This window comes from Fusarium phalaenopsidis, assembly GCF_050370095.1.
Source record: "Fusarium phalaenopsidis strain FUZ10S chromosome Unknown contig_32292, whole genome shotgun sequence".
Classification (NCBI taxonomy): Eukaryota; Fungi; Ascomycota; class Sordariomycetes; order Hypocreales; family Nectriaceae; genus Fusarium; species Fusarium phalaenopsidis.
Genome location: NW_028145410.1, coordinates 2,025,112 through 2,052,935, shown reverse-complemented (window position 1 = coordinate 2,052,935; position 27,824 = coordinate 2,025,112). Strand labels below are relative to the sequence as shown.

The 27,824-nt window shown below is 52.2% G+C and overlaps 8 protein-coding genes across 8 annotated transcripts; 4 read left to right on the top strand and 4 right to left on the bottom strand.

The window, feature by feature from the left end:
* Positions 1-381: 381 nt before the first annotated feature.
* On the bottom strand, positions 382-6,834 carry LRP88_04925 (SEN1 N terminal-domain-containing protein; the record flags this gene model as incomplete). The annotated part of the gene is made up of 5 exons (XM_083241491.1): positions 382-459; positions 511-744; positions 806-2,681; positions 2,730-6,431; positions 6,485-6,834. The coding sequence occupies 5 exons, from the start codon at positions 6,832-6,834 to the stop codon at positions 382-384; spliced, it is 6,240 nt and encodes a 2,079-aa protein (XP_083102639.1).
* An 891-nt stretch (positions 6,835-7,725) lies between these two features.
* On the bottom strand, positions 7,726-9,183 carry LRP88_04924 (DNA glycosylase; the record flags this gene model as incomplete). Its single annotated transcript, XM_083241490.1, has 1 exon — positions 7,726-9,183. The coding sequence occupies one exon, from the start codon at positions 9,181-9,183 to the stop codon at positions 7,726-7,728; it is 1,458 nt and encodes a 485-aa protein (XP_083102638.1).
* Positions 9,184-10,345: 1,162 nt separating this feature from the next.
* Positions 10,346-11,458, top strand: LRP88_04923 (zinc-dependent alcohol dehydrogenase family protein; the record flags this gene model as incomplete). Its single annotated transcript, XM_083241489.1, has 2 exons — positions 10,346-10,559; positions 10,617-11,458. 2 exons carry the CDS (start codon positions 10,346-10,348, stop codon positions 11,456-11,458), a joined length of 1,056 nt encoding a protein of 351 aa, XP_083102637.1.
* Positions 11,459-13,748: 2,290 nt separating this feature from the next.
* LRP88_04922 (uncharacterized protein) lies at positions 13,749-14,231 on the bottom strand (the record flags this gene model as incomplete). The annotated part of the gene is made up of 1 exon (XM_083241488.1): positions 13,749-14,231. The coding sequence occupies one exon, from the start codon at positions 14,229-14,231 to the stop codon at positions 13,749-13,751; it is 483 nt and encodes a 160-aa protein (XP_083102636.1).
* A 2,012-nt stretch (positions 14,232-16,243) lies between these two features.
* Positions 16,244-18,220, top strand: LRP88_04921 (S-adenosyl-L-methionine-dependent methyltransferase; the record flags this gene model as incomplete). The annotated part of the gene is made up of 2 exons (XM_083241487.1): positions 16,244-16,868; positions 16,929-18,220. 2 exons carry the CDS (start codon positions 16,244-16,246, stop codon positions 18,218-18,220), a joined length of 1,917 nt encoding a protein of 638 aa, XP_083102635.1.
* Positions 18,221-19,167: 947 nt separating this feature from the next.
* LRP88_04920 (P-loop containing nucleoside triphosphate hydrolase protein) lies at positions 19,168-21,630 on the top strand (the record flags this gene model as incomplete). Its single annotated transcript, XM_083241486.1, has 1 exon — positions 19,168-21,630. The coding sequence occupies one exon, from the start codon at positions 19,168-19,170 to the stop codon at positions 21,628-21,630; it is 2,463 nt and encodes an 820-aa protein (XP_083102634.1).
* A 2,621-nt stretch (positions 21,631-24,251) lies between these two features.
* On the top strand, positions 24,252-26,212 carry LRP88_04919 (uncharacterized protein; the record flags this gene model as incomplete). Its single annotated transcript, XM_083241485.1, has 2 exons — positions 24,252-25,882; positions 25,933-26,212. 2 exons carry the CDS (start codon positions 24,252-24,254, stop codon positions 26,210-26,212), a joined length of 1,911 nt encoding a protein of 636 aa, XP_083102633.1.
* A 527-nt stretch (positions 26,213-26,739) lies between these two features.
* LRP88_04918 (exosome non-catalytic core subunit RRP40) lies at positions 26,740-27,533 on the bottom strand (the record flags this gene model as incomplete). Its single annotated transcript, XM_083241484.1, has 3 exons — positions 26,740-27,039; positions 27,103-27,279; positions 27,336-27,533. The coding sequence occupies 3 exons, from the start codon at positions 27,531-27,533 to the stop codon at positions 26,740-26,742; spliced, it is 675 nt and encodes a 224-aa protein (XP_083102632.1).
* Positions 27,534-27,824: the final 291 nt, after the last annotated feature.

Sequence of the window (27,824 nt, the reverse complement as noted above, 5' to 3'; positions counted from 1 at the left end):
CGTAAAGAGCAAGTCGACTGTTGCTCAAGTCTCACCTTGGGCCTCGAGACTGGTCGAGATATGTCCCGCCACGCCCCCATTAACAATTGCCTGAGATGAGCATCCTAGCTCCCCCTTGCATGACTCTCATGGCTCGCACGCAAGTATGCTCGCGCCGCCAATTTTCTTTTGTTAAAAACTGCAAGTCATCCCTCCACCCATATCCGAGATCCAACCTCTCGGTGTTCCTGCGTAGCTCCAACGGTGAATCACCCATCTCGCATTGTCTTCTGCAGTTATGCCTCTCCTAAAATGCTCCATATGCCCTCAACGCCTTTGAATGCAGCATGCCAAGTATCCCGTATGCATATAGTACAAAATTTGGACCATCTATCTAACCCTTTACCGTCTCTTGGGAACAAAGAGGCTTGGCTTCCCCTTCTTTCGGGGCCCAGGTTGCGGCAGAGGCGGCCGAATCGGCTGCTGCAAACGGTCAGCGAAGTACTTAGTCAATCAAAGCAGCTGACATACCTTTTTACTGTCGTTCTGTCCCTGGTAGGACGTCGATCCACTCGATGTCGTCGTCGGAATCCTCGGCCCCGTTGGTATCGAAGGACCAGTTGGCGCCATTGGAGGCGGCCGTTCTGGAGGCGTCAAGCCCATGACTGACATGGCCGAGGGGTCTGTTGGAGGCTTGGGTGGTCGATGTGGTCTTTGACCAAACTTGCCCAGGAGCCCTCCGCCTCGTGCTTTGTCGCTCGCTATCTGTGCGGGTGTTAGATTGATCGGGTGTGCTGATCACTTTTGGAGGTTTTGGTTGACATACTCTCTTTGCCACGGGTTGATGGGGCTCTGGTCCATCGTGCGACCGTTTCTTTGCTTCTCCTGGAGGCTTACCCGCCGATGATGTGTGTATGACTGGAGGCCCACCAGAGCGTGGGATAACTTCAGTTCTTTCAATTCCGCCGAGGCCTGGAATGCGTGGCGCCGGGGGAGGTTGCTGTGCTGCTGTCACGATTGGCGAGTTTGAGCGTGATGAAGGAAGTGAGGACGTTCTCGAGGGGGCATCACGCATGACAAGGTCGCTATCCTGAGCCTTCTGTGGCACGGAAGAACCGGCCCCGGTTTGGGGAGGCGGAGGTAAGTAAGCGCCTGGCTTGGCCTTCTCGAGAGGTCTCCGGAACATGTTCAAGATATCGCCCTTGGTGTATCGATCTCGTGCCTGGGCATCCTCAATAAGCTTCCGCCAGAACTCGCCTTGGACAAGTGCTCGGGAGTCACCGAGAATCCAAAGTGACGACTTGGCACGTGTAAGACCGACGTTCATACGTCGAATGTCAGTCATGAAACCGATACCTCCTGTTGAGCTGGCTCGGACACACGAGAAGATAATAATCTCGCACTCTCGACCTTGGAAAGCATCGGTCGTGTTGAACTCGATGATGTTTGTAATCGCCTCACCGTACCGTGACCGGAACCGGTTGCGAAGCTCATAGAGTTGTGCCTTGTAGGGAGTGATGATACCAATCTTGCCAGTCAAGTCACACTGTTGATACTCTTTGCTGAATCGGTCGTACAGCTGCATAGCAACATCCAACTCCTTGGTGTTGACCAGGGACTGGCCTCTATGACCTCGTTCTTGAACACCCTGGACATCAAAGAAGCGGTAAGGGCCAAGCAGCGCGCTCTTGTGCCATGGCTGCTGTCGAAGCTCATGCATGTTCTGGCCATCCGCAAGTTGTCCTTCGTAGAACTCGCGACTAGGAAACATGCTGATCTCGGGATGCATACGGTACTGCATGTCAAGCAGATGCACAGACTTGGGGTGGTTCTGTTGCATTCGAACGAACAGACTCTGGTCGTATCCGAACTTGGCTGCTGACTGTGAAAGGACTGTAGGTGGAAGCTGCTTGGGATCTCCGACGAGGATACACTTGCAGCATCCATATTTGAGGGGGATTAGAGCACTCAGCTCCACACACTGGGCAGCTTCGTCGATAATGACCGTCTCGAACTCAACATCGAGGTTTCGGAACATCTCGTGACCACTTCCACTCAGAGTAGCGCAGAGGACCTGGGCAGAGTTGAGGATCTCCTGCTGGACCTGGCGTCGGCGCAACTCCATCTCTCGAGCAACCGAGTTGCCACTACTCTTGTCCGCATCAATCTGCTTGCCAATCGACATCTGGCGCCGTTTGAGGTCCTCGAATTCTCGAGAGAGCCTATTGTAGAGGCCTCGATCATCCCCGTCTCTTGATGCCTCGAGGCGAGGTCGTAGGAGCGAGAGTTCTTCCTTGATCTTGCCAGCATCTTCATGAAGCTTGTCGCGGTCAGCCTTGGCCTTGTCCTTGGTGCCGTCACCTTCCAAGCGGGCCTTGACGAGTTCATCGAGGGTAACGTCTTTCACAGCAGCATTGATGGCATCACTTCTGCCAAGTCGAATGACATTGATGTTGCGAGTCTTGCCCGAGATAGTCTTGACGCCAGATTTCAATCGCAGTACCAACTCGTCCACGGCGGCGTTACTGGGGGCGCACACAAGAAGCTTCTTAGAACGAGCTTGGTTGTTGGCGGCAGGTGCTCCGTTTGGTCGTAGGGGCACGCCCACGGGAACGCCCGTGTTGTTCATTTGGCTGAGCTGCTCTGAGAGAAGGGTGCCCACCATGGCCACGATGGTTTTGGTCTTTCCAGTTCCAGGAGGACTGACAATGTTAGTGTTATCAACTTCTTTAGAAATCACAAGAACTCACCCCTGGATCAGTGTAAAACCGTCATTGTCATGTGCACCGAGAACAGCCATAGCTTGTCCACGGTTGAGAGAGAAGTTGTCCATGCAGGAGGACACCTTTTCCTCGCCATAGCGAAGAATAGGAGATGGTTCGGCGTTCAGGATCTCGTCCATCAGGTCATAGTACTGCAAACTCTCCAACGCAGCGTACTCTCGCTCAATAGTGGTCATGTTTGTGATCTTGACGCCATACACACTAACGTTGGGGGTCAGGACCTGTGTCATGGGGTTGTTTCGAGAGGCCACCCGGTAAGTGACCTCGATCATCTCCTTCTTGTATGTGATGCGATGAACCCTGGCTAGACAATGTCGAGCGGTCTGTTCGGTCAGGGGATTCTCTGCCTCAGATACGAGTAGAATGTCGCCTTCCGATACGCCCCGATCCTTGTTCTGGACGACGGGCATGGTGAATGTTGCCTCCAGATAGCTATCGACACTTGCACGACTAGCAATCTTCATGCCAAAGGGTTGAGCCGTTATCTCGTCCTTGGAAGTGACAAAGGAGCGCCAGGCTTCGGATGCCAGCAACGGGAAGAATGTATCCTGGTATGACCTGGGGTTGGAGTACTTGGTCGCAACCTCAGATGCTTTGGGACCGTTGGGTGGGTCATTGCCTGTATGGAAGATGTCCCAGGCCAGGATGGTGTTGTGCAGTCGATCCATGGGAGGAATCAACCGCGCTCTCATCTCCTTAACAGATCTTTGCTGTCTTACCTTCTTGACGGGCTTACGGAGTTTGTCACGGAGTGCCTGCAGACGGCGCTTCTCGGCCTCATCAAGAGTCTTCTGGCCTCCAGTGCTGAGAGCCGCAAGCTCGTTGTCAGCATCAGACTCATCCTCTTCCTCTGACTCCTCATCCGAGCTATTAACCATGATGTCGCTTCTTCCATGATCCTTGCCGCTAAGACCAAGGCCAAGTAGACCAGAACCCTCGCCGGGGACAATCTCCCCTCGAAGGGCCTTGGCTCGCGCGATAGCCTCTGCATCACGCTTCATCTTTTCGGCCTTAGCTCTCTGTCTGCTTTCCTTCAGTGCAGAGATAGCCTTGAGATCAGGTCCCTTGGGCTTGGGCTTGACCTTGAGCATGGCCTTTGCCTTTGCCTTGGCTTGTTGTGCCTCAAGCTGCTTAAGAATAGGACTGTCGATAGAGCTACTAAGCTCAAGCACATCGTCCCGGTTTGATCTGGAGGACGGTGTGGTAATTGTTCCTGTGGACGAAGTACCCGACTTCGACCAAGCATCAAGCCTGCTCTGTTTCTTGACCTTGTCCTTGGTTTTCTGTGCCGACTGTTCCACTATGCCCAGTTGGTAAATCTGAACCTCTTCATCAGTCTGCCCCAGAGCCTGCAAAAGCTCGGCCCGCTGTTGATCTGTCATGTTTGTGGTTCTAACATATTTGCCAGGTACGCTGGTCGGCAGACAGGCATCAGTGATGAGCTTACGGGAGGCCGGGTTGATCTCATGGCCGTTCTCTCGAAGACGGGTGAGAATTTTGCACAGGACTCGGACTGTGACGTCGACGAGCCACCTATCTTTAAGTCGGATCATGTTTTCCATGCCGCCAAAGTGCTGTTTTGCTGGCACAAGGATCTGGGACATGGTATCCTGCTCACTCTTGCCTAGAGCTTTGGAAATGGCGGAAGTGATGAGACCGTCTTCTGCGACAAGAGCTTCAGCAAGCTCCATGATTTCTCTGCAAAACTCTGTCATGGTGGCGTTCTGAATGTATCGAGACCAGCCTTCGATGTTCCTGCAGGCAGTCGACACGAACCGCCATTGCTCGCTCCACCAACGTAGAACCTTTGCGGCCGACATTGGCTCAAGAGTCTTGACTCGGAGGACACCAGAAATAGGGTCTGTCAAACCACGGAGGATATCTCGACTCATGTTGAGAATAGGTCTGATAGGACCCCAAGGATTCGGGGGCTTTAGGATCCGCTCCAATGCCCACACTATAGACGAAAGGGTTTGATCAGGATGCAGCTGCGACATCTGCTCGAAGGCACTGCTTCGGGACAGCTCCCCAGTCCAGCTTTTCAGCAGTTCAGAAGCTGCCTCGGCAAGATCCGACTCTCCGTGAGTGGAGAGGCCGATGGTGCCCTGGAAAGCATGACGGTCGTTGAACAGCGTGTTGAGATCCGTGGCGTCGAGTTCAGAAACTCGTCCAAGGAGGTTCCCAAGAACCTCCACGGTTCCGGTAAGAGCCTTATTGAACTGTTTGCTTGACTCGCCCAAGTTGGTATCGCTCTTTAGCGCTCTCACTTGTTCGACACCAATCAAGGGTTCGAGGGAGAGCACAATGTCTCTTGCTAGATCGATTTGCTCGGATGACAGATCAAACATTTCGACGACGCCTTGCCAGAAAACCTTGGAGTCTCTTGTGACTGCGGATTGAAGTTGCTTGCCTTCAAGGCAGGCAATGTACTCCTCTGCAAAGATCTTCATGTCCAGCTTCATGGCAGTTGACATGACCTTCTTGGCCGCGTTGGCCACTTGGAAAGTCTGCCAGCCCTCCCGGTCTGGGCCAGGAGCACGCAGATTTCTCAAGATAAGATCCTTGTACTTCATTACCAGATTGAATGCAGCACTGGCGTAGAGGTGCGTGGTTCCAGCACCGATCTTGGTGTCCTGGTCGAGGAAAGTCGTCATAGTGAATTGCAAGGCGTCAAAACCAGCGCGTATGCAAGCGGCCCTGCCCGGCTCTCCAATTGACTGATCCTTGGCCAGCGACTCAAAGAGAGTATGCATCAAGACCTCACATGCATCATACCTTCGATCTCGATTAAGCGATTGCAGCCATGGGTCAACCCAGGAGGTGGGAAACGGCACAAGAGAGGAATTTGTGTCGAATCCAGTCCAGCAATCTTCCAGAGACTGACGAAGCAAGTTCTTGTAGACTGGGCTCGCGAAGAGCAGATCTGCAATCACATTGGGTCTTGCGTCACCAATTACGTCCCAGAAGGCTGTCGGCGCCTTCTTGAGAAAGCCGGTCAAGACGATAATGGTTATGACCAGGACGCCCTCTGCAGGGCAGGATTGAATGTGGCTGAAGAGCAGGTCGTAGATGTTGAAACTTCCTGGTTTTAGCTCAAGGCTTCGGAGACGTTGAAGTATGACATCGGCAGTAAGTGTTCTGAGAATTTCGTTGAACCCTTGCCAGAATTGCTCAATCTCGGGCCACGCTTCTGGCGCCTGGGCGTCCTTTCGGCTGATATCGTCAATGGCCCAACTGAGTCCTCCGCTGACAGCCCAGTCGAACTGCTCCAAGGACATGGCGTTGCTGTCAAGGTTCTGAAAGTTCTGTGTTGCCCATTTGCGGCGGTCTTGGTTTCTTTGGTCAAAAATGAAGTAGGTCATTCCTGGTAAAGGGTCCTTCGTTCCGAGCTTGAGGCCACTCTTGCCTTGCAAGCGCTGAAAGACAAATTGAAATGTCGCCCGTCGGTCTGGCTGTGCCATGTACGGCATGCAGCACAGAGCTTCATAGACGGAGATGTGAACCTCGGTCAAGTGCTCTCCAAGCTGCGACTTCTTGAATGCAGCACCGGTGGTATTCACGATCCTCTCGATAAACTCTTTGGCCCATACGAGGTTTTTATCGATGCGAGCGATGTCTATGTTCTCAAGCATCTCCCTAATCTCGGCGACAACTTCTTCGTTCCATCGTCTGAAATTGTTAACAAGGAAATCTGCCATGCCTTGGCGCAGAGGTAAACTTACTCCTGGAATTGCTGGAGAACATCCTTGCGCTTCATGTGCCAGTTGAAGACGCATTCGGGGCAATACTTGAGGATGTGATTGAGTCTGTCGGCAAGTTCGTCTCCCCATTTCCCCTGGCTCTGCTTGTCAAAGGCAAAGATCAAGCAGTTCCAGTATGTGACCTTGAGACGCTCGTTCCCCTCCTCAATGCGACTCTTCTTCTCATCTTGTGATATGGTCGAGTCGGGATCGTCGAGGAGTTTGTAGTTCTCGTAGTCATCGTCGCTGATTCGGGGGCAAAGCAGATGGCACTCCTTGGGGAACTTTTGGATCTTCTCGTACCACTGACTGAGCTCCTCATGTATGTCCATATTGTGCGACGTGTCTGGGTAAACGCATCTCTCGATTTCGCGGCCAAAGTGGGGTATCCGACTGATATCGACAACAAAGTTGGATCATGGAGGATCTCGGGAGGTGCGGTAGGCGGCGACGTCTCGATGCGGGCGGAGAGGCGCGGATCGGGTTGATGAAGGAAAGAAAGGGGGCGAAGCCGAGGTAACGATCGAAGGCGAGAGGATGTTGTAGGTAGGAAGGTTGATTGATGATGTTGAAGGTGGAATTTATTATTAGGACGTTGGTGGTTGCTGGGTCACTTTTCGCCCTGAGGACTGAAGATCATCCAGGCCGCAGCACAGCAGCAACAGCGGCAGTTGGAAGGAAGGAACGAGTCTAGCGGGGTTAGATCCGCAAATAGATAAAACATGAACACAATGAGGCTCTACCAAAAGTCTTTGTTCTGCAGCAGGCAGTCAGCCTGCAATGGAGGTGCTCCGAGAACAGGCTTTGAAAATAAATGTAGTTAGGTTGAAGCTCCAGAAGGCCTTGCCTTGGCTCTGACGCGCCTGGTAGCCGCGTTCTTGCAGGGGTTTTAATGAAATGGGTGGGGCAGCCGTCGCTGGGGAGCGGTTGATGTTCGGCCAAGTGCAAGTGAATCTCCATCCCTCCAACAACCACCCGATCTCATTATCTTGAATCAATACTCATGTCTTGCTACGTAGTAGGCTAATTCCTTAACATTTTCGAGGACAGTCTTACAAACATTTCCATTAATCTTCTTCATGCTGACTCGCAACGCTCGTTTGCATTTGGCTTCCCTGTGGCTTAGACTTGGCGTTATTCACAACCACTTTCACTCATTCAGCACAGGATCCAACAATTAATTTTCGCATCTATCGTACATGTATACAGGCCTATATCGAGCATTAGTCGCTATCCTCATCCTTGATCTGTTTCTTCTTTGCCGCTGCGTGTTGTCTCTTCCCCGCTCTCTCGACGAGCCCTTCCAGAGGGCACTCTTCATTGTTCCACTCCTCACTCCCCTCACTCGTGTTAGCTCTGCACCGTATGCAGCTTCGCCCATGCTGAACAAAGAGCTTATGCAGCCCGTACTTGAGATGATTCGGTATTCGCACTTCCAGATGGCTAAACGTCTGGTCCCGCGTGGCTTTGGGCGGCATCCACTTCAGCCACCCGGTAAGCCGGTGGACGTGTGTGTCGACGGCAAAGCTGGGCTGCTGGAGACAGAACAGGATGACACAGGATGCTGTCTTGACGCCGATACCGGGAAACTTGGTCAATGTCTGCATCGCTTCATCGGGGTGCATTCCGTGAATGTGATCCAGTGAGAGGATATCCTGTTCCGTCTTCAAGATCTCTAGGTCCTTTTGACCCTGGGTCTTGCCATCAGCCTTGACAACCCCGGATATCTTGCCTGACTTCTTCTCCTGAATGAAAGCATCTCGTCGCTTCACATTCTCCTCATGAACCAACTCCAATATTGCTTTGATGTCTTTTCCCTTGACCTGCGCCAAACCACCTGTTTTGATCGCTTCGACAATGGTTGTCAAGGGAGCTGTTCTGACCTTATTCCAGTCAACGCTCCCTTTACCAATCCCTTCATCGACAGTGCCAAAAGTGCTCACTAGCCCTCTGAAGGCGGCACTCGAGTTTCGATTGGAAGTGTTTGCGCTGAGGCGGGTCCGGATCAGAGCATCGAGAACTGAAGGAACCTCTCCACACCCTGATACCTCCAATGACGGCGCCGGTATCTTGTCGGGTGCCTTAGCTTCGCCATGAATAGAAGAAAGTCTGCGATAGACTTCTTCGCACTCTCCTGATGAAGGAGCTGTCCATTCGGGAAAGGGGGTGATGCCAGGTGTGAGTCCATAGGGATTATCCTTGGTCTTTTTGACAGGCTTTCGAGCTGGAATCTCTGGTGCAGCCTCGGCATCCTCATATTCATCTTTTACCTCCCTCTTCACGGCTGATTGCTTGCTTGGTCTCTTGGTGGGCTTCTTTGTGTCGAGGTCATCGTCAGACTCAAAATACGAGGACTTGGCAGCGGATCGCCTCGGTCGCAATGATCTTCGAGTCACCACTTCTCCAACTGTGGGCTCTGGCTTGACCGTTGGCTCCACGAGTGGTTTGGACTCCGGGGAACCGTTCTCAAGTTTGGCGTGTTCGACTATCCCATCGGCGACCTTTGTTGACGTGGCATCCTCTTGGTGGTTCCTTCGGAATGGACGGACAGGGCCCAGATTGTGTGGCAACTCCTCTGCTTCGTCGTCGGGCGGGCCAGCAACCTTGGTCTTCTGTCGTTTGGACAATGATTTGTCCGTGGTACTTGCGGCCGCCCGCTTCCGTAGTGTACGTGTTGTCATGGCGGGCTGAGAAAGGTGAGTGAAGGTGCAAACAATACCAACGACTAGTGGCGTTTTTTGGTGGTTGACGTTCTGAAGCTGGCAACCCCAATTAGGCAATGTCAGGAGACCTTTGGCGGCAACCAAGAGCAAGACCTTGTTCATGACAAGAGTTGTTTGTAATTAAAATGCCCCTGGATCCTGATTTAAGTGATTATTTTCCAAGTTATCGACTACATTGCTGCGCTCTGGCATTTCCCTAGCTCATAGATCAGCCCAATTATCAATGACCGCAAGAGTCGACCCCAAGATCGCCAGCCCCACCGCCGCCCATATCCCAGCCGTGTCAAGCGGCGAAAGATCCTTGAAGAATTGGATTTACAAGATGAATTTTTCGGACTCTTTTCTCTTGCTGCTGATGGGATACTGATGATTGTACCTCTCGACTCTCAGGCAGAGGACAGAAATGTCACCCAGTAGGCATTCCTTGGGCTCCCGGGTGAGTTGCGCTGTGGGCCTGGTCATAAAGAGCATAAATGGAATCACGAGTGTGTGAGACTCTTCGGTGCGTGCGATGCTAGGTTATTTTCACGTTATTGTGGCTTTAAATGATGATGAGTTTATTGAATCCGTAGGTCTTTCATTTGCAATGAGTCCCGATTGACTGTAAGCTCGTCGCCATCTCTTCATTCCTCGTACATCATTTTAGAACCAGACCCAACGTTGGAATCAACCCTATACATGATATCGAGGATGTGATTTTCTCTTCCATAACAGAAACCAACCAACCCCTGGCTTCGCTCCTCACCAATTCACTACCTAGTCTCAGCAATGGCGGGCCCTAAACATGGCGATAGCATCGCCTGGCCTTGCCCCACACTCAATTACGCCGAATACGCCCATCGCGCCCATCACGCCAGACGCATCACACACGTTGAGCGAACAATGTGAGAGAGGAACTGATACCGGAACAACACGCCAAAAGCGCCAGAGACGTTCAATTAGCGGTATTAGGAAGCTTCCTTGTGAACTGCTTAGATATGATAGATATGACGCATCTATAAGAGGAGCCCATAGCTGCTAGAGAGAAGGGAGCACCCTCGACAAGATAGATTCAGATCCTCAGCTATTGCAATCCAACCAACACAAAATCTCTTCTTTTCTATCAATTTTTGACTACAAGATGGCGTCGACAACCTTCAAGCAATATTGGCTCCCCGAGAAAAAGGGATTCGATTGCCTGACCCTTCGCCATGTTCCCAAGGAACCTCCCAAGTTTGGCCAAATATTGGTCCAAATCAAGGCTGTTTCTCTAAACTGGAGGGATGGAATCTTGGCGATTGGGACATATCCTTTCCCTGGGCCGGATGCGGTGGTTCCCGGGAGTGATGGTGCCGGTTTGTTGGCCCCCGATTCCCCGACACTGCCCTTGCGTTTCTGACTTGAAACTACAGGAATTGTCGAAGAGATTGGAGAGGGAGTAACTGGGTGGAAGGTCGGGGATCGAGTCTTGGCCAACTTCACCCAGGATCATATTGCCGGACGGCTGACACGCGAGATTGGCCTTACTCAACTGGGCGGCGAGATCCAGGGTCTTCTGGGTGAATACTTCATCTTTCCCCAGACTGGCGTGGTCAGGATCCCGGACTATCTCTCCTTTGAAGAAGCGTCTTGCCTTCCTTGCGCTGCACTGACTGCGTGGAACGCCTTGTATGGCCTCACGCCGCTCCGGCCCGGCCAGACGGTTCTGCTTCAAGGCACCGGTGGAGTTTCGACTTTTGCGCTGCAAATTGCCCATGCTGCAGGGGCAATAACCATTGTCACGTCTTCGTCTGATGAGAAGCTGGAAAAGGCCAAGCTTCTAGGCGCAACGCACGTGGTCAATTATAGGAAGACACCTGACTGGGCGGCGGAGGCCATGAAGATCACCAATGGCAAGGGAGTTGACTACATCATCGAGATTGGAGGAACCTTGACCCTTCAAGCATCGTTTGATGCCATCGGGTTTAATGGACAGATCAACTGTATTGGCCATATCACCAACCCGGACCCGTTAGGGGCGGGCAAGGAGCTTCGAGGCCCGGATGCAGCGTTCCTCGCGCTCGACAGACTTTGTGTCGTTCGTGGCGTAGTTGTTGGTTCTCGAGAGCAGCTTCAAGATATGTTGGCTTGCTTCGAGGCCAAGTCAATCCGGCCTGTCATTGACCGGGTCTTCTCGTTTGGGGAGACCAGGGCGGCGTACGACTACCTCTGGAGCTCGACCCATACGGGCAAGGTTGTCATTAGCATCCCATAGATAGAATAGCAATATAGGCAATAATCGAGAAAGCTCGTTATATAAATGGTCTAAGCTTGACTATTGGAACATCCATGAGTCCAAAGTGTCATGACTAATGCAACATAGTTGGATGCAATTAGACGCCAAAAAGCATCATGTCGCCACACCTCGTTCAGTCTTGGATCTGCCTCCACACTCAGTCACACCTCAAACCAACTGCAACGACTCCTCCAAACCCAAGATGCCAGAGAAAACAGTGCAAAGGAGGAAAGGCTCTAAGCATGACAAGACAGGATGCTTAACCTGTAGATACAGGTCAGTATATAGCCCCCAAGCTATCCTTCTTTCTCAGGTCATTCTCTCCTAGGCAGATTTTCGGCAACATCTCCAGTACTGGACACACGCTAACTTGGCAACCAGACGAAAGAAATGCGTGGAAAACACGTTCCCAGTATGCGGGGCATGCATTAGGCTTAATCTCGAGTGTATTCGGGATCCGATCCGTCGCATTGTGCCTCCTTCTCGGAGTTCTGTGACGGAAGCAAGTGGGACAGCAGAGGAGACTCTTCCTCAGCCGGTTCCCGAGTCGACGGTCTTGACGAGACCATTGGCTTGCCTACCACTCCAAACGGAGTCGCTCAGGAGACGCCATGCTATGAATCACTACATCAAAGTTCTTTCTGAGCTTTTGACGGTTAGCAAACATAATAACTCGTTTCTCTCTGGTAAGATCCATTGCTTCCTCCATTCCGATACTCGTTGCTCACTTAGCCCAAGACTTTCTACCCATGGCCATAGAGTCACCGGCGCTTGCCGAAGCTTTAATCGCTTACGCTTCGGGTCACCTATCTTCATTGGATTCGTCTTACACCACCGTATCACTCGAGGCACGATCCAATGCCCTGCATGCCTTGTCAAGGGTAGTATGCCTCCCAGCTGACAAACCCACCTTTACCGAGCCCACCCTCTCTGCTTCTCTTATTCTGTTGACTTCCGAGGTGTGTTTGGGGAGTCATTCGAGCTGGTATAACCACCTGATCGGTGCAAAACATCTCATCACATCGGCTCAACACCAGACCGGACGAGGACCCGACGCCCTAAAGGCGACGTCTGAAGGCCGGTGGGTGTTGCGCAATTTCGCATACCATGATATCATTGGGAGCGTGACCCTTGGCACCAAGCCTTTACTTGACTCGAAATATCTCGAAGGCATCACAGACGAGGTTGATACTTACTTAGGTGTTGCTTCGGCGATACTTGCTTTTATTGCCCAAACCACCAACCTAAGCTGGGAAACGACCGAGTCTGAGGCTGCTACGCGCTTTCAGCGATATCTGACCATCGAGGAGGCCCTAAAAAGCTGGCAATGCCCAGACGATACCCCTCCCACCCTTGAGGCTGTGGCCTCTGCTTACCGTGGAGCTGCTCTCATACACCTATATCGAAAGATGCGACAGCACCTACAACATAAGGATTCATTTCTCCAACAAGCCATAGCTGATGTTGATCTATCACGAGCCATCCTCCAAGACAGAATCAACACAGAGGCTTCAGGCGTTCTTGAGAGCGCTGCAAGAGTTCCGGTCGACGACGTTGGCGAATCCTCTCTTTTGTTCCCCCTATTTATCGCGGGAGGCGAAGTCACGGACAGCGGCCAGATGGAGGCCGTTCGATGGAAGATTCAGTGCTCATTTCAGAAGCGTCGATTTCGAAATATCTCAAGGGCTCTCGAGGTCCTCGAGGAGCTCTGGGCTTTGCGGTTGAGGACGACTGAGGCTGATAGTAGTCCGGACTGGGAACATATTTTAAGGACTAGCGACGAGCTACTTCTCTTAACTTGAGAGAACAGTCTCGAAAAAGCGCTTAAGCAGAGCTTTAGGGTCGCCTGTCTCAGCATAATGCCCATTCCCCCCAAACTTTGAGATCTGCTCTTAACACAAAGTTCCATATCCCAGTTTCTGAATTGCGAGGCTGCTTGTTGATGTAAGACTGCTAATCCCAACGGCTTCCAACAAGTTCTTGGTACCGAGTTCCACGAAAGCCGGTCTGGGTATACTCGTACCGAGCATAGATATACGTCTATGGATCCCACCGACCTTCCACTTGATCAAACTACGCAAGTTTTCAACCCTTGGTTGAGCGGACAAGTCAGTTCAAGATGTTCAATTCTACCCAACACGACCAAGCAGCACCGCTGCAATGATACGATTAGTGAGTATTGCATCCTCTCTTTTCAGCTTCGGCAGCCTCTGGTTGGTCATGGTCTCAAAATGCGGTTGGCTGGCCTTGCCCCGTAAGATTTCGGAGATCATCCAAAGCCACCAGCATGAACAATATCCGAGAGATCGATGAGCACTCCGCTCTTCCAATTCTTTTCGAGGAGCGAAGAACTATGTCCGAAGCCAGAAAGCCATAAGAACTCGTCGACTTTCTCCACCGTCGCCGGATCGTTTTCACCCTCCTCGACGAATTCGAAAACAATGGCAAAGTACTCCTTGTCGGGGGGGAAGTCGCGATTGATCTTGTCAACAACCAGACTTGGCACCCATAGTTTCGGATGCATATTAAGGAAAGTTTGGCCGTTGAACTTCAACCAGCCGTAACAGTTCCTCAACCGTGGGGTCGAGGTTATCGCGGTAACCCCTGACGCTTCGGCAGATGCCCATAGGTCGCGCCCTTCAGTTGAAAAGGCGTGAATGTTGTCAAGTGCATCATACTTGGTTTCAGGTGTAGCTTTGACGAAGATCGAAGTCAAGTCCGTTAAAGCCTGCTTCACTGCCATCTCCATCATTTGGAGGAGAGCGGCGTTCTGACATTCCCGCTGCACAGCGAAGTAGTGGTAGAACTCAGGCGGCTCAGCGTCCCAAAACTATTAATCGAGTGAGCCGGTATGTCTAGCGAGAACGAAGAGACTAGACTCGCTCACCGCTTTCAGAACGAAGGGTCCATCCCCTTTGAACCACACCTTCTAGACGTACCCATCAAGTCCACCACCGAGACGAGATGAGGATTCCCATTCAATATCGGACAGGTTAAAAGGGCATCTCCGCAGCCGTGGCATATCAAAATCTGCTGCAGAATAACCAGGTGGCCCTTCCATCAGCTTGTCATCGCGAAATGGGACCGCCTGCGCCCTTGCTTGTCTTTTGTTCACTGGGGGTCGGTAGAGTTGTGCGGCACGAAGCCGAGCGACATGGTCCTCTATGAGAAGCCGGGAAAGACCATGATTCATGATTATATTGATAGAGAAGCGGTGCGAAGGGAAGTTGAAGGCTGTTGGAGTAGGCAAGGAGAGAGGGGTGTTGTGAACTGGGATATCACGTGAACGTCAGCTTCAACCACTTCCAAGCGGTACTCCCTGGTAGGAACCCAGCACCACACCACAGTAAACGCCACATGAGACGGAATACTGAAGAAAGATGTCTTTATCAACTAAGAAACTGCGTTTCCATGTTCGGATCGAGAGCTAATCATAATATCTTGAGCCTGTTATCCACGAGTGGGAATGATTGGTGGGATTTCGCTGCGAAGGTGTCAGGAGTGGTGACGGATGTCAATGAGGCCGAGGATCAGGATGATGGGACGGTGGTTGCATCTTCTCGGCGCTCTGGTCGGCGAAAGGAAGTGAGTATTCAGCGTCACGTATTGGGGCGAAAGTATTACTTTGTGAATGCCAGCGGATCCAAAGTCGACACCATCAAGAGAGAGTAGAAGATCGGTATGAACTTCGGGGCCAGAGGCATGTATATTTCACAAGGGAGTTTCCATAATCGTAAATATCGATGAGAGATAGTGTCCCTAGTCAAAAGGGAAGAACACTGTAAGAGCAGCCAACACAAACAACTCAACAAAAGCTAGGCTGAAGACTTACACCCAGGCTCCAATACACAAGGAAGATACTAGAAAAATCCATTGCGTAAACAAGCGTTATGGAGTCTCGGAGAACTATTTTCGAAGCTGGCCGCATCTGGGTAAAAGCGTCTCGGCCCTTCATCGTCAGCAAACTCTCACTCCAGGATAAGGTTAAGGCATTGATACGTCTAAATCAGGGTACTGAGGGGAGTGTATATACAGAAAACTAAACTTGAAACAACGTGGCTCAATAGAGAAAGGCTGAAGCAAGCCATCAGAGTATTGCAACGACGATCTCAGGGGTCCATGATCACCTCTGTCATGTTGAAAAAACAAAGCATGTCAAGCCAATACCAGGCAATTAAACAGTGGCGACTTACAGATTGAGCGATTCCTTCCTTCTGTTTGCAAGGTAGTAAATGCCACGTTCAGTCTGACCTCACGGTGTAAACAAAGAGTTAAGTTCTCCCCGCGCAAACGGGAGCAGAGATGAACACTTTGATCACAAACTTGTTCAATTGCTCGGCATTTTTTCTCAAACGCGTGCAATCTCTGCGCCATTATGATTTTTACCATATTATTACCCCGCAAATTTGGCGTTTACCTTTGCTTTACCGTTTCTCGCCTATTATTCTTTGCGTTGCCCTCGCAACACCTATGCAGCTCTAAGCCGTCACTGCAAACGCCTTTGGCGCCCCCCTTCAACATTCACTTCTCAATGAGGTAGCAAATCCGCCGAATTCAGGCGCAAAGCCAAATCACACAGTTGGAAGAAGTCTTCTTTTACCTTCCTTCTTCCTTTCTTCCTTTCAATCTCCACATCACATCACACAACATCACGAGGTATGTTTCCCTCCCTCTTTCATCTACGGTTGCCTAGTCTGTTAACTCAACAATCTAGACTCTATCATTCTCTCTGCCTTGGGTTCACCTTGGCTCCTCATTGAAAGGATGCCGGCATCCTACATTGACCTCGAACAAGATGACGAGGTTTGCTTCCTCACGGAGAGGCCATCCGGGTCTGGTGGCCGCCAGCGGCGGGACTCGTCTTGCACCATCACCGACGAGTCACCACCGATTTTCGGAACGACGGCTGAGGAAGTGATTGACCTCACAGTCGACTTGAGAACCTCAGGCCACCATCTTATTAATGGCGACGAATTTGCACTTGCAAGAGTGCGGGTGGCCAACTACACCATCCAACCTGGGACATTTCTCCAAGTCCACGAATTCGATTCCGGAGACTACCTTGTCCAATTCGTCCTCGTCAAGATTGTGGTTTGGTGCACAACCTCCGGCGAAATCAAGATCCGCGGCATTCCTTTCACCAGACTTCGCTCGGCTTGTGGCAAGCTCCCTAGAAAGGGTCACGAGGTTTGCATGATGCTTTACTATAACCAAGATGATCCAAGTGCATCTGAAGAGTTTGTCGATGTCAGCCCATCCTCCGTCATCAAACCTTATCCCCTTATCACCACCAACGCCATTTATCCCCGCTTCAACCGGATCAGATTCCACCCTGAGCACTCAGAGGCAAGACGCCGCCCAGAGAAGCAGTCTACCCACTTGACCTGCCGTTAGAAGCTGGAGGTCTATTTCACCGGACAAGGGAGTCGAAAGAGACAGACTGAGGAAGCCTTTGTTCGTGTTCATGAGTCCGAAGTTCTCGATCCAAAGTATCGAATCTCTGAGGAAGTCCTCAGCAACCAATGGCGAGGCACCAGAGTCAAAGGAGGATCGTGGGCACCAACCTTCAACTCCCAACAGGGCTGCATCAACCTTGATGACAATGATGGGATCAAGCAAAAGAAGATACGGGCCAAGGGCCAGAAGTACACTGTTTTCGACTCTTGTTCAGGCGCTGGCGGAGTCTCGCGAGGAGCTCTGATGGCCGGATTCAAAATCCAATACGCAATCGACAAAGCTCCAGAAGTTTGGGACACATATGAAACAAACTTCCCCGATACTCATCTCTTCAAGATGTCTCTTGATGAGTTTCTCTCGTTCGACAACCAACACATGCGTGTCGATGTCCTCCACTTCTCCCCTCCATGCCAGTTCTTCTCACCTGCCCACACCCACGAGTCGGCCCAAGATGACGACAACATTTTTGCTCTCTGCAGCTGCAACCAGTTGCTCAAGAAAGTTACACCGCGTATCATCACCGTCGAGCAAACTTTTGGCCTCACTCATCACCGTCACGCCGAATACTTTTACTCCTTTCTCGCCGACTTCACGCAGCATGGCTACTCGGTGCGATGGAGAGTTATCAAACTCTGCACTTGGGGCGCAGCACAGGACCGAAAGCGTCTGATTCTCATTGCCGCCGCTCCAGGAGAGCGACTTCCTCCATTCCCTCAGCCTACTCACGGTCCAGAAGCCGGCTTGTTGCCCTACAACAGCATCGGCAAGGCCATTCGAGGTATTCGACCAGGCGATGATCTTCATGATCTTGACAACGTGAAATATTACGAACCCCGAAGAGCTCCATACGACCCGAACCGCCTTGCTGGAACCATCACCACCCGTGGAGGTGACTTCTACTACCCAGACGGCACACGCAACCTGACTCTGCGAGAGTATGCGAGTCTCCAAGGTTTCCCCAAAAACCATCAATTCCTTGGAACCATGACGTCCATCAAGAGACAGATTGGAAACGCCTTCCCTCCCAACACGGTCCGCGTCCTCTACAAGCACATCGAGCAGTGGCTTCTGAAGGAAGATGGCATGCTACCCTACGACGACGGCCAAGATGCCATCCTCATTGACGATGACGACGCCGATTCGGCGACCAACCTGACCGACGCTTCTGAGTATGAAGTTCACCATTCGCCAGAGATGATGGAAGGGAGCGTGATGGCTGTGGACAGCAACGAAGGTGCTAGAACCGATTGGCGAGCTGGGAGTGCGGTCATCGACCTGACCTAATCCCCAACAACTCCCCTCAATTGAGATCACGGAGATGGAAAGCTACTGGCTTGACTTTTTCTCACGATGTTTGATGCGGTCTCTCATCTGCATGTCAGTGTTTGGGAGGCCCATTCTAGGCTACAGAATGATGGCCATCTGTTGGGAGGCAGGGTTGAGCATGAGTATGGTATTTGGCACGCGTACATATGCCGATGGAACCTGCGAGCAAAGGCAAGAAGCCCGTAGATAGCTGTGACGAAAAGTATTTGATTGATTTTTCCATTTTACCTTTGCTGTTGACCTGACAACGACTGTGAATCATCACCAGACACCGTTTTCACCTTCACCGAGTGCCTTTCAGGGGCGTGTGTGCGTGCACCCCCTCCTCTCAACAAGCAGTGATTCACTGCTTCGAAGGCAATGGAAGGGTATTTCTCAGAACTCTCCTCAGACTTTTCCTCACTTGCATGACTCTGGCAGTGTTGAGGCTTGACAGTGTTGACAGTGGCAGCCTACGGGCAAACGGCAGTGCAAACCGCCTTCCTCGTTTGAACATAAAGTCCCCTCCTCTCCCCCTCCTGCCTCTCTTCTCTCTTTCCCTCCTTCACCATCAGTCAGAGCTTCAGGATTTCTTATCTACGGCTTCTCGTGCTTCCAACATCAATCAATCATCGCTCTGTCGAGCTGGCTGAACGCACTCGAGACTTCAAGAGATTCATCACCCGCGTTATCTTCATCTGACTTCAGCTTCTCTTCTCTTTTATTCTTTCTCCCCATCGTCCGTCTTCTCTGGCCGTTGCTTAGCCATCAGTCTCTTTTCCTCCTCCCTCTGCTACGGCCAACCCTCCTGCCATCCTAAGCTACGGGGTGACGTGGTATCAGCGAGAAGCAAGCATACTGTCTTGACTTCTCATATCGCCTTTAACCTCCTTTACCGTCTTCAACATCATTCTCCTACTTTCACAATGTCCGTCGTGGCTACCGTGACCCAGCGGGTCTCTGAGAAGGCAAGCAAAGATACCCATGATTCTGCTAGGGTTTCTCGGTCGCTAACCATGAATATGCAGACCATCGCTCCTATGCATACGTTCCCCGTCACAGATCTCTATGTCTGGCGACACGAGGAGGGAACCATAATTGAAATGCAGAACGAAGAGGCTGTCCTGCAGCGATTCAACCAACAGCGCACACCATTCCAGGCTTGGCCTCTAGCTCCTATCCCTGGCCTCACGACCTCGTTTACCAAGTCTTGGTTGTTTCTTGTCAAGGTCCCCAAGATGACTGACGACATGATATTCCCTACTATGGCCGATCATTTCCATGTCGACATGGATGGCACCATTGAGAACGCCAATGGAGTGTTCTCCCTAGTTCATCTTAATGCGACGCGCATCCCCAACCCGTACGAAGACGCCAAGGATCTCCCGGATTCAGCCGTCTCCAGATGTGCTGCCTTCAAGGTTGACGTACCTCGATCGTGGGAAGACAAGAATGGAGAACACGTTGAACTCGACCTCATGGGCACAATGCAGTCCGTGTCTTCCCTTGATGACTTTCAAAATCTCAAGTTGAGTGAGGCATCCCGCCAGACCATCACCATTACCTGGGATACCTTCTGCAACACTTACGAGGCCGAGCTCGCCGCGATGCGACGATTTATTGAAGAGCCACGACTGGAAGAGCGACAACTGTCGGCCAAGGCGAAGGCTGCCTTTGAGATGATCCTGGATCTTAAGACCCCATTCAGGACTCACTACAACCTTCACGAAGTATTTCCTCATCTCAAGAATCCTTTGTACCCAGGCCATCGGATTCCAGACCTCATTGTTCAGCGCTTCAAGGCGTTCAACGCAGACCATCGTGCCGCCTTTGACGGCTTGACCAAGATCCCCAATGGCCTCTACTTCGTCAATGGATGCCCCGGGGCTGGAAAGACTGAGTGGAACATGGTTGTCTCCGCGATGATCCAATCCAAGCGCCGTCCTGGATCCAAGAAGCGACATAGCCCTATTCTCTTTGTGGTGGACCTGAACAAGACCGTCGATGACGCGGCGGATCGTTACTTCAACCTCTGCAAGGCTGCAGGATTGAAGCTCCGCATTGTTCGTATGCACGGATGGCCATACGAGATGCGAAACAGCGCAAAGCTGAACGAATCCGGGTCTGATAAGGACGGTGATTCCAGTGCAGAGGCAGACTTTACCAAGAAGTTCTTGACAATCGCCAGTCTTGCCAAACACACCAACGTGGAGCGAAACCTCAACAAAGCCCCAACGCTGGATGAGGAGGCATGGGAATACTATGCCAAACATCAACACGACTGCTTCACACCTTTGAAGAAGGTTTTGGCAAGAATGGATGACGGCGAGGTGTTGAGCAACAACGATTGGAAGTCACTTCGGAGCCAAGTCTCGATGCTGTACCGTGCCGTTCTTGCACAGACAGACTTCATTGCCACTACACCTGTTGCAGCGTACGGCAACTTTTCAAAGCTCTTCCGACCCGACGTGGTGTTTATCGACGAGGCTCCTCATGCCCGAGAGCTTACTACACTGATTCCAATCGCTTTCTTCGAGCCAATTGCCTGGATTCTTACCGGTGATGTCAAACAAACCCGACCATTTGTCAAGAGCGGCGATCGACGGGACGCCGAGAAGAAGGGACTAAAGTTCAACCCTCATGCTGAGCAAATGCGCGTGAGCCTCATGGCCCGGGCAGATATGGTGGGCGCCATCAACAGCAAGCTGCTGGTGAACAAGCGTGCATTTGGGAACCTTCACAAGCTTCCGTCTACTCTCTTCTATGATGGTCAGATGAAGTCTGGTTACACTGAGGCCGAGAAGTATCCCGCCACTGTGCAATACCTCAAGGGATATCTCGAAAAGTTGGGCGAGGGCAAGAAGAATCTGAACGAGAATCGAGCCGTCATCTCTCTGGCACAGAGCCGAGAAGAAACCCACCGAAGCAGCTTCTGGAACCCTGCTCATCACAACTGGGTTGTCGGCGAAGTCAAGAAGCTGTTGACGGACTCGGAGTTCAAGAGCCTGACAGACTCGACAAGGCCTGGGACCATCATGATTCAAGTACCTTACAGCACCGCGATGCGCCAGTACTTGGCGGAGGTCAAACAGTGGCCCGCCGAATGGCAGGAGCGAGTCGAGGTCATGACTGTCGACAAAGCCCAGGGGAACCAGGCAGATGTTGTGTTTCTCGACATGGTCCGAACCACGAAGGCCGGCTTCATGAATGAACCACAGCGACTTAATGTCGCAATCAGCAGAGCCCGACAGGCTGAAGTGATTGTGATGCACTACCAGATGACATGGCGTACGAACCGAGGCCGACCTGTTCGAGCTGAGTACACTTCCAAGATCTGGGATCAGGCTGTGGCGGATGAGAGGCTGTTTTCAGTCAATCTTGAGAAGTGATCAGGAGGATCGAGAATGGCTGTGGATAGTTGTGGATGTGGATGGCATGGAGAATGGCGATAAATTGTCTGATCAGTTTGGTTTGGTTGGTTGGTTGATTTCGCAAGTTGGCTTTGTTTTTTTCTATGATGGTTGAGAGCACGAGTTTGATAGACAGAGGCATGTACGTCCTTGATCGAAAGAATCCAGTATTGTCTGAATAACAGGACATCGCACTCACAATGAATGCCTTGATGTTGGAACAAAGTTGAGGTGGTGATGTCGGCAGCTAACTTAGAGGCTATGTGCTTCCTAACGCAGGGGGCTTTCATTGGAGGCCACGCCACTTGGAGACAGGGCTCGGTAGTGGGGAAGACCCGTCTTGATGGCACGCGACTGGGTAGGGTTCGGAGAATTAGCTGCTGGCCAGTATCGTGGAGAGACAATTGCCATGAGGCCTCAATGAGAGGCATCCGAGGCTTAGCTTTGTGTCGGTTGCGTTGCGTTGGAGCCAAGCCTGGACAAGACAAGACGCACAATGGAGACACCAACGGAGAGGCCGGAGGTCCAAGGATGTTTCATCAGAGAGCGAGGCGAGATTATGGCCCCCAAACGCACGAGGGCGCGCCAAGACAAGGGTATCACTTTGCTGCGCGAGGGATCCAGTGGGACAACCGGTCGTGGAGGTCGAGATGTGTGTCAATTGCAGATCGGTGGCTGTGGCGCAGCCTCGGCCTCGACACCAAGATGGTGTCGAAACATGTTTGAGGCTAATAAGTGGACTTTGAGAGGGGATTCTTAGATTTTGCAATAGACCTTGAACGAACTCGGGTCTTCTTTCAAGATAATTTTCACACGTTAATAATGGGGCCAACGGAGGACTTGCTAAGGATGGCCTGGTTGGCATGTCACAAAGCGAGATTGGTGTCAAATCCACTTCTTTTGGTGTCTCCAGGCCCGCGTATTTTGAGGTTGATCGGGCAGATAAGAAGAACCCGATCCGACGTGATGATTTCTGGATAATCCGGATGTTGCTGGGCCAGAGAAGTTTTGATGCCCCTGACATTGATGCGAGGTCTAGAACAAGACAACTTGCGCGAAGTGGCGATCCAATGACTATCGAGACTTAAGCAATATCATACCCAGACTATAGGTCAGATTGAATAATTGCGAGCAACGATGAGGGCATCTCGTCGATATCCGTACGATCACCACGCGGATATGTGCGATTGGGTGCAGTCGGGGCATTGGGCCAACGCCTCGCGGATACGTGATGCGGTCAGCCGAGACTATGACAGATCCAAATGTCAATTGACGGCTGACCGAGAAGTCGCGTTCAAGCAAAGGAACCAAGAGATGGACCTGGCCTCGTAGGGCTAGCAATCCGTGGTCAAGGCTACATTGCAGGTGAGCAGCGCATCGTAGGTCGATATCGGGAAGTCGGGGATCCAGGACCGCGGGTGTTGAGGTGACATGTAAGGTGGCCAAGACTGGATAAAAACCTGCGAGATATGCTGCTCATTGGGCGAGCGTCATCGTCGGTAGTCGTGAATTCACGGACGGGCCGATATTTTGTGCTGCAACAGTTGATTGCTTCCATCGTAAAACCAAACCCGCAGCAAATCCATCAGTGTCGCAGCAGCTCAGGCCAGCTTCCCAGTAGCCAAGTCGGAGTCAAGCTTTTAGTAGCGCTTATTTGCTTATTTCCTGAGCAGACAGGGATAGAATGGACACTCAGCTCGGTGCTCCGCGCTCTTCTCCACGTGCTCAGAGCGAGCTCACGAAACCAACCTCGTCTCTCGTATCATCTTGTCAGGGAATTAAAGCCAAGTGGAAACATTTACACGCCAGACACGCGGGGGGGCGTGGAGTGGATGGAGTGAAGAGAAGAGAAAAGGAGCAGTTTTGGGCAAGTGTGGCTCAGACCCGACCTAACGGGGTTTTCGGGTGCCCGCCGCCCGGGAAACAGGACCCACCTATCCCACGTGTCCAATCACAACGCGTCTTTGTCCAGCAGCTCGGCCCCGTCTCTGCAGTGGTTGGGAGGCTGAGAAAGGGCCCTGAAGAGAGACCGGTTGGTTGGAAGGCGCGATAAAAAAAGCTGGGCATTGGAGAAGGTGCGGCGCTGCTGTGGGTGCGGTGCGGTGCGGTGCGGTGCGGTGCTCCTGCTTCGCTGCGTCGGCGCTTGCCCTGCTGACGACCGACCGCCCCCGGATTTTACTTGGTCGTGCCATGCTTCGTAGGCCTCTCACCTCATGCATCTCTTCCTTTCTCCCCATGATGCCATGAGTCTCTAAACTTATATCCCCCTTTCCCCCTGTCTTGCTTCCTTTCCCATCCCCAAACCCTTCGGGAAAGCACGAGCCTCTCGCCAGAGGACGGGCCCCATTTCTCTTCTCCTCTGTCGCCGAGCAGAGAGAGCGGCGGCGGCCTCCCAAGACCCCCCAAACCACCTAACAGCGCCTGCCGCCCCGCCCGTCAATCCAATCCAATCCAGCACACGAGTACCGAGAGCTATCAGCATTCGACTTTCTCAACCACAAACACCAGCTTCCGCAAGCTCTTGCCTGCTGTTGCTGGGCCCCGATCCGATTTCCGCATTCGCCACGCGCGCGCCCTCGACCTCGGCGGGTTTCGATTCGATGGAAGCTTTGCCAGGTCCAAGTTGGAGGAAGCGCCATGTGATGGATCATCTTGTTGCGAGGGGAGCCTTGGCTAAGCGCGGCCTCAGCAAAGGAGGCATTGCCGGCGTCGTCGTCGGTGTCGTCGTAGGCGTTTTTCTCGTCGCCCTCTGCCTCTATCCCTTTGTCATTCGACGCATCCGACGACGGAGAAACCAACTCGCTTCTGGTATTTGCGACCCTGAGACGGCTGAGGTCCCAACCTCGGGCGGCACCGCTGTCGACGACCAACGTCATGTATCCTCGCAGGACTCGTTTAAGCCCTCAAGGGAGCTCACCCGTGGTGGACTGGAAGATGGCTCGGCCAAGGACCTGCCCTGGGGTCCTCATGATGGTCTAACACAACCCAACGGACAAGCTCAAGCTCAAACTCATCCAGGCCACGCGCCTCGGCTCGACACCAACATAGCTCCTTCCTTCGGCCCCAGCGACGTCCAGGTTGCCAACGACTCAATACCCCGATCAACCCCCTTCGACGCTTACGATGGAGAGTACATGCCCCAATCCATTGGCGATGCCCATAATGGCGTCCTCAGCGGAACAAATGCCGACTACTACAGCCCATCGATACCATCAGAAGCATTTGGCATGTTCACTGAGCCTGAGCCTATCGCTCAACCCCAACGCACTCTATCACGAAGTAGCTCTTTACGGCACAACTTGAAGCTCATGTTTAGTCGCAAGAGCACTCGAGATCAGTCCATGGGTTCGCCAACATCGCTTTCACTCGCCGAGGTTCCTGAGAACGCGCCCAATATGCCTCGATCTACTCACGATGCTCCTTTGCAACGAATCACAACTGCAGGCGATCCCACTGAATCTCCGACCGAAATAACACCCCCGGCCGGCGAGTCGTTGCCAGCGCCCTCTGGCCAGGCTCTTGGCTCCCCGATTGTTCTGCCGTCTACCCTGCCCAAGGGGGCTGTGCAAACTCCCCCAGACTCCCCGCCGACCACCTTCAAGTTCAATGCGTCTCAGTCCCCGCCTACTAATCCCGCTCCTGGAACTGTGAACCCTATGGATATTATGCCAGCCTCGACTGAAAGCGAGGTATGGCATCGAACAGACTACCAGATGTACATGGCTCAATCATCACCGAACCCCGGCCCTTTGCCAGAAGCGTCGCCTATGCCAGAAGGTCCATCGCATCGAGAAGAGCCCACAGACTCGCCCTCTCCGTTGACGCTGCCTCCTAACAATCCTCAACCCCTCCCGATCATCCAGTCGCCTACACCCACGCAGAACGAGTCGGTACTTAAGCAGGAGCCTATCGAGGTGCAAGATGTGCAGATGGATGAGATCCCCTCACACTCTCATCTAAGTCCTATGCCTGACCTTAATTCTCGACACGCCAGTTATCCCTCTGATGCCTCTACTCCTCAACCGGAGCCCGCCTCTACCAATGCCTCGACCTTGAACACTCCTGCTACACAGCTTGATACGCCATCCCCCAATTCGGTAGCCAATTCATCCGACTACCAACACAGTGTCTCACCGAGGAACGGCGCGACCAACTTGTCCCCCAGGAACGGTGCCTATGCGTGCGATGAGCCTGGATGCCACCAGGTGTTTGACCAACCGCATAAGCTCAAGTAAGTGTATTGCGCTCCGGCGTGGCGACGAGCCAGCTAACCTTCATCAGGCACCATCAGCGATATCACACAAGGGATCACAAATGTCCTTACCCTAACTGTCCTAAAGGATTTGGAACGAAGACTCATCTTCAGCGACACATCAATGATCGCCACGAAAAGAAGAAGAAGTTCCATTGCTCTGTACCGGGCTGCGACTACTCAAAGCAAGGCGGCAAAGGGTTCCCTCGCAAAGACAATTGGAAACGACATATGACCAAGATTCACAACGTGGCGCCCATCAACCTACCAGAGCCCGAAGAGGTCGACTATGAGATGAGTGGTGTGTAGGACAGGCTTTTTGGCCCGTTTCCTCTAGCCGGCAGCGCTGAAAGTGAATTGCTGTATCCTCGGGGACGGTTGTATTGAAGGCTCGGAGATGTTTTCGAGGATTAATTTTACCTGACAGGAACAAAAACTTGTTCGAAAGAACGAACGTGGACGGCTGGCGTTGGATTGCTATTAGAACTTTGCATGGTTAGGGCATTGGGCGAGACCGGATAGGAGGCTATCCGGATATCAAGCCTTGTTCTGGGCCACCACTTACTTGACTTTATTGTTTTCTTAGAGCGACTTGATTCTTACTCTCGTTACAACACAGCGTCTATGGGTATTGGAGGCTACCGGTCCACCAAAAAAAGAAGCGTCAGACCGACGTGTAGGACAAGGGCGTTTGGGCAAGGGAAGAAAGGACCGTCTGTCTAATAGAAGACGGACCAGGAGTATTCGTTCTCGGGTATCTATTTTGGTACAGCCTTGTACAACTGAGGAATTGATAAGAACAGCCAAACTGGCAACAAGTTTCCCCATATGCGTGTCTAGCTCAACTCCTTGATGATCTTCCTGACAAGCTTCTTTTGATCTTCCACGTCTAACCTCTTCTCATCCGTCTCTTGTACTGCTCTGCCCACTGCGATAACCGTCTTTGTGCTTTCACTGTCGACCCAAAACTTGCCATTCCGTCCTGTTGCTGTCTCAAACTGTAGTCCTGCAGCGCCCAACTCCTCCAGGACCGCGATGCGGCCTTCTTGCACGCTCTTTGGCATCATAAGACGCCGAGCCATTCCGAGTGACACGTTAAAGAGCATACCGCCGGCCAGAGGTCCTAGCCCGTCGGCCTTGCCCGTTGAAGACGACACACACTCGATTTCTGGGTCCATGTGACGGTTGGCGAGAGCGACGCGCGCGTAGACGAGAGCACCAGGGACGAGCTGGGGACGAGTCTTTTTTGTAGCGCCCTCGAAGGAGAGCTGTGGGAGGAGAGCGGGAGCGGTGTAGTCGGAGAGTGTTACGTAGAAGATCTCTGCGGCGCTGCGCTGGACGGTTCCGATGACGAGTTCACCGACACGGGGGGTGTACTGAAGACGATTAGCTCGGATGTCTTATGTCTCATGGATGGAGAGGTAGCTCTTACCCTTCCTCGAGCATTCTCTACACGAATTGCATTCTTCTGTCGGTCTGTGACGAGCTGGCCGGCGATTGTAGGAACGATATCGTTGGGCGGAACATGGCGCAAGCCGGGGCCAAGACGGAGAGGCTTCTTGGGATGTGAAGGGATGTGAGACGGATCAATGTTGTCGCCTGGCAGCACGAATACAGCTTCAGAGGCCATTTTGGGCGTATTCTGCTGTGGAAAGTTCGTTGTTGAAGTGATAGTCAAAGGAGAGTTCTCAATGCGACAGCCTCAGACAGCCTCGCAACGGTAGAAAACATGAGGACGGGTTCGTGGTGGGGGCACTGATAACGATAAGAGCGGTACGTACTCGGCTGCCACCAGAAAAATGTGGGCGATTAGCGATTAGCGGGCAGTTTTTTTCCCTGAGGGAAAAGAAACCCCACTACCACCACCATCGCCAACCAAAACTTCACTCACAACAACCCTCAAAGTCGACGACGAGCAAAA